Source organism: Anarrhichthys ocellatus, unplaced genomic scaffold (assembly GCF_004355925.1).
Source record: "Anarrhichthys ocellatus isolate YVR2014 unplaced genomic scaffold, GSC_Weel_1.0 scaffold33, whole genome shotgun sequence".
NCBI lineage: Eukaryota > Metazoa > Chordata > Actinopteri > Perciformes > Anarhichadidae > Anarrhichthys > Anarrhichthys ocellatus.
Genome location: NW_022280063.1, coordinates 676,816 through 682,191, shown reverse-complemented (window position 1 = coordinate 682,191; position 5,376 = coordinate 676,816). Strand labels below are relative to the sequence as shown.

The window sequence follows — 5,376 nt, the reverse complement described above, 5'->3', positions numbered from 1 at the left end:
GGGGTCCAATTAAAGACACAATTCCAGTTGCATGATGGGAAAATTAAACTTCACTTCTACCATTGGTGTTATTATGACTCCCCCTCATCTCTGGTGAATCCCCCAACTTCATGGAAGTATAATACTTCATTACTGGAGTATCTTTAACTGCCATAATCAAATAAGACAATCCCCTAGAAGCTGGTCAGTGTCCGTCAGTCTCATTTGACCTGCTTTCTGATGATGGCCACATGATCATATTAAGTAAGAACAGTTTACTTCTTGGTCTGATGATCTAACAAGGTTAAATGCTGAAGCACGTGGATGTGTTCCCCACCCACCTGACTCTGTGTACGAGGAGTTCCTGTAACCAGGGTCCCTCTGCAGCTGCACTTCTTTTAATGTGAATATTGATACACCTGCAAGACAGAGGAGAGCTTCAGTGCACAGCCAATAGCAGGGAAGAAGAAAAGAAATGCAGTAAGAAGGCACCGAGAAAGGCAGATTGCAGCACTCACTCTCAGGCAGTGTGTGAATTTTCATCCCGAGCTGCCTGAAGTGGGAATGTTTCATTGCCTCTTCAGCTGAAATCCTCTTCTTAGATTCGTACTGTGGAGACAGAAACAGGAAACAATCAGTGATTCACTCTGATAAACTAAAGCACATAAGAAAGAGGAACCCAGAGTAATGTCCACCGGAAACACTGTGTATTATGAGCACTGATAGTGCTTTGCCCCCTGCTGTCTACAAATGGTACTGAAAGAATTCATTCCCAAAATCAAATCAAATGATGGGAGAGAGGATTATAATGTTAAAGGGTTGTGCTGTTTGAAGTATTTGTTATCTCATGATGAATTATTGCCTCCTTTTCTTGTAATGTGACCCAAAGTTCATATCATAATCATGTGACAAGACTGTGAGATGTGGCTGAAGGCTCAGAGAGCGAGTTAATTGACAACAATGAACATTCATGCACTTTAAGAATCAATCAAGCAATTAGAAGTTTAGTGCAGCAAAATGACCAATGATACAACTAATAATGTGTGTAATAATGACAATAATGATGTGTTCATGCTGATCTTTTTGTTGATATATTTAAAATTTTAAAAGGGCACTAGAAATAAAACTTAGAATACCAGTGCAATATTTATACTAAGTAAGGAACTCAATTCTGAGAAATAGAAAGCATATTGTGTTAATAATTAACAGTTTATAAGTTAAAGATGGGTAGGTTAGCTTAGCTTAATATGTGCTTCAAGATGAGAAAATGATAAAATGAAAGAGAGGTGTGAAATGAGCTTTGCATTCTGGGTATTATGCAGGAAGTAAAGACTCACTCTGAGGAAAGCCAGCAGCAGCTCGATGCCTTCGCCGTCCAGCCTAGAGGAGACAAAATGAGGAGCAACGGTTTACTGTCTGCCTGCAACACGGGCTGGACAGGAATGTGGGGGCTCATGGGAGGAAGGAAGTGGTCTGTGAAATGTTCCACAGGATTTCCTGCCCGCGGCACACATGCACATGAAAACACACTATTATTGTATACATGCGAAGGATGCCATGGATACATAAAACACAAACAAAATGCACACACACACAAGATCGTGCATGCTCAGAAACGTAGACCACCGTACCTGGGAGCGTGGTTGAGTAATGGCTGCGGCTTGTATTTGGGGAAGTTGTAGGATTTAAACTCTTCGATGGAGGAGATCCCCGGCCAGTTATCCTCCGTCGGTGTGCCTGAAGTCAGAGAATAACAGCCACTCAAGACATGCGGTGTTTTGCCGGGTTTGGTTAAACGTGTGCCGTGAGACTTTTGGGTTTTCTGGCCTGCCGGCAGCAGCCACTCACCCAGTAACCTGAAGATGAGGTGGAGCTCGTCCTCCACGGTGGAGCCGGGGAACAGCGGCCGACCTGCAGCCATCTCGTAGAATATGCAGCCAACACCCCTGCAGAGACACATGCATGATTGATTACCTTTTTTTAAATTGCTGTTGATTCAAAATGTTTGGTATTTTTACTTGATGAATGGCTCAAATTATTGAATGAATATCAAAAGAGTTATTTTTCTATGATCAACACTGATTCGTGGACTAGTCACACTTTCACTGAGTGTTAGTCATGGGAGCAGCGGGGTTCCCGTGGGGCTCGTACCACATGTCGATCTGCGTTGAGTACTCAGAGGATCCCAGTAGAACATCCGGAGGCCGGTACCAGAGAGTCACCACCTCGTTGGAGTAGGTTTTAGTCGGGACAGACTTGGCCCTCGCCAGCCCTGTCAGCCCGTAAAAGACACAAGACACATTGTTTACACAGGAGAGAAGCATTGCATCTGTAAAGAGCAGAACACACTATTTTCAAGCTTAAATTTGCGAGTTTACTACGAGGACAACAGGAAACCATTCTCCACTGCCTTGAAGGAAGCAGCTGCTGCCTGTAGTTCCGCTTACCGAAATCAGCCAGTTTGAGTTCTCCCTTCTCATTGATGAGGAGGTTCTGGGGCTTCAGGTCCCTGTGGAGAACTTTCCTCTTATGACAATACGACAGCCCTCGCAAAATCTGGAACAGGAAGACCTGGAGAGATGTGTGGGTAAACGTGATGTGAAACCCAATGGTTCATCACTGCAGAGTTCGAAATGTTCTTTCACTTTTTACAAGAAATATGAGGCAATACAATGCTTGTTGGATATTTGATTATCTATCTCACTCAAAAGAGAATCAAGGAACACAACTGGTGGGATTAAAATGTCCCATACATCCAGCACTTTTTCATCCTTTATTAGTCTAATTTGCCTAATTTTCAATTCCTCAGATGGGATGTAAATGCAAACTGAAATGTGCAAAAAAAGACTTTTAGTCCCTAAATTAAGTTCATGGAATTATTTTGTCAAAGGGCCATTACTGCAACTTCGTATTGAACATTTGGTTCCGCCCAAACACAACAGCAAGGGACAATACCATTACAATAAGTAAAGAGCGCAGAATAAAAAGATCAGTAATCTCACCTTCACATTGTGCATGCTCATTATGTTTCCACAATCATCCATGTACTGCTTCAGGTCCTTATCCTACAGGGAGAAATGACACCGTCAGACAGGAAGTAGATCCAATGACACCCAGAGATCTCTTTCCACATACGTTTCACCTCGTCTTTCAGACTCATCGATCTCCTATTTCACACATCGGGTTGATGCATTAAAGTCTTCTTAAGGCACCGCCGGCACAATTGCTCCAATTGACTACATATAGCATCTACACTGATTGGACATCCATATAAATGGTGTACGGTTTTCCCTTTCATTGAGTTTAGTGATGTTGAGGGATAAATTAACCGGAGAGGATTGGCAAAAAAGAAAGGTAAGGAAGTCTTACCAGATACTCAAAGACGAGCGTGAGGCTCTTTTCAGTGTGGACGATGTCGTGAAGTGTCACGATGTTGGCGTGTTTGAGGTCCTTCAGTAACGACACTACAGACAGAGACAAAGACAGACCGATGTCACACTTTTTAATTGACTCCAATTCAAAAAATATTTCATAGACAAATGTTATTAATATGCATTTTTGTTGGTGAAAGTTGTAAAATGGAGACAAAAGGCGATTACCTTCTCTGATGGCGGTGCATGGCGCTCCCTCCTCGTGCTCCAGCCGGATCTCCTTCAGTGCCACCAGGTTGTCCGTCAGCTTGCTGCGCCCTTTAAATACTGTGGCGTAGGTTCCCTGAAGGCAACACACAACGCTGGTTTAATATTACGGCCTTAACGGGAGCTGTGAAGCATGTTGATAGCGTCATTAATAGCGTCGGATGGGATTTCAGGAGTTCCTCACCTCTCCCAGTTTGTCCAGCTTAATGTACGTCTCCAACTTGCCAAAACCAATCTCCGACTGAGGAAAAGACAGAGGACAAAGTCACTTTAGGCACAGGTTAAGGTTAGAGTCCCATTTTGGATTCTGCTACAGTTGTGTGAAAAAGTGTTTGCCCCCTTCCTGATTTCTTATTTTTTTGCATGTTTGTCACACTTAAATGTTTCAGATCATCAAACAAATTTAAATATTAGACAAAGATAACACAAGTAAACACAAAATGCAGTTTTTAAATGAAGGTTTTTATTATTAAGGGGGAAAAAAATCCAAACCTACATGGCCCTGTGTGAAAAAGTGATTGCCCCCTAAACCCAATAACTGGTTGGGCCACCCTTAGCAGCAACAACTGCAATCAAGCGTTTGCGATAACTGGCAATGAGTCTTTTACAGCGCTGTAGAGGAATTTTGGCCCACTCATCTTTGCAGAATTGTTGTAATTCAGCCACATTGGAGGGTTTTCGAGCATGAACCGCCTTTTTAAGGTCATGCCACAGCATCTCAATCGGATTCAGGTCGGGACTTTGACTGGGCCACTCCAAAGTCTTCATTTTGTTTTTCTTAAGCCATTCAGAGGTGGACCTGCTGGTGTGTTTTGGATTATTGTCCTGCTGCAGAACCCAAGTGCGCTTCAGCTTGAGGTCACGAACAGATGGCCAGACATTCTCCTTCAGGATTTTTTGGTAGACAGCAGAATTCATGGTTCCATTTACCACAGCAAGTCTTCCAGGTCCTGAAGCAGCAAAACAGCCCCAGACCATCACACTACCACCACCATATTTTACTGTTGGTATGATGTTCCTTTTCTGAAATGCCGTGTTACTTTTACGCCAGATGCCAGATGTAATGGGACATACACCTTCCAAAAAGTTCAACTTTTGTCTCGTCAGTCCACAGAGTATTTTCCCAAAAGTCTTGGGGATCATCAAGATGTTTTCTGGCAAAACTGAGACGAGCCTTTATGTTCTTTTTGCTCAGCAGTGGTTTTCATCTTGGAACTCTGCCATGCAGGCCATTTTTGCCCAGTCTCTTTCTTATGGTGGAGTCATGAACACTGACCTTAATTGAGGCAAGTGAGGCCTGCAGTTCTTTGGATGTTGTTCTGGGGTCTTTTGTGACCTCTTGGATGAGTCGTCGCTGCGCTCTTGGGGTAATTTTGGTCGGCCGGCCACTCCTGGGAAGGTTCACCACTGTTCCATGTTTTCGCCATTTGTGGATAATGGCTCTCACTGTGGTTCGCTGGAGTCCCAAAGCTTTAGAAATGGCTTTGTAACCTTTTCCAGACTGATAGATCTCAATTACTTTGTTTCTCATTTGTTCCTGAATTTCTTTGGATCGCAGCATGATGTCTAGCTTTTGAGGATCTTTTGGTCTACCTCACTTTGTCAGGCAGGTCCTATTTAAGTGATTTCTTGATTGAGAACAGGTGTGGCAGTAATCAGGCCTGGGTGTGGCTAGAGAAATTGAACTCAGCTTTCCAAAGATGTGATAAACCACAGTTAATTTATGTTTTAACAGGGGGGGGGGGGGGGGGGGGGGGGG

At 43.4% G+C, this 5,376-nt stretch overlaps 1 protein-coding gene across 1 annotated transcript in view; it reads right to left on the bottom strand.

Moving 5' to 3' along the window:
* Positions 1–5,376, bottom strand: part of cdk17 (cyclin dependent kinase 17) — a 40,547-nt gene that overhangs the window by 616 nt on the left and 34,555 nt on the right. The window contains exons 6-16 of the mRNA XM_031865660.1: positions 3,802–3,858; positions 3,579–3,693; positions 3,349–3,443; positions 2,982–3,044; positions 2,427–2,550; positions 2,131–2,251; positions 1,828–1,925; positions 1,611–1,716; positions 1,317–1,359; positions 498–588; positions 321–398 (exon numbers count right to left, since the gene is read on the bottom strand). Coding sequence (XP_031721520.1) covers positions 321–398; positions 498–588; positions 1,317–1,359; positions 1,611–1,716; positions 1,828–1,925; positions 2,131–2,251; positions 2,427–2,550; positions 2,982–3,044; positions 3,349–3,443; positions 3,579–3,693; positions 3,802–3,858 — 991 coding nt within the window. The remainder of the gene's footprint in view (positions 1–320; positions 399–497; positions 589–1,316; positions 1,360–1,610; positions 1,717–1,827; positions 1,926–2,130; positions 2,252–2,426; positions 2,551–2,981; positions 3,045–3,348; positions 3,444–3,578; positions 3,694–3,801; positions 3,859–5,376) is intronic.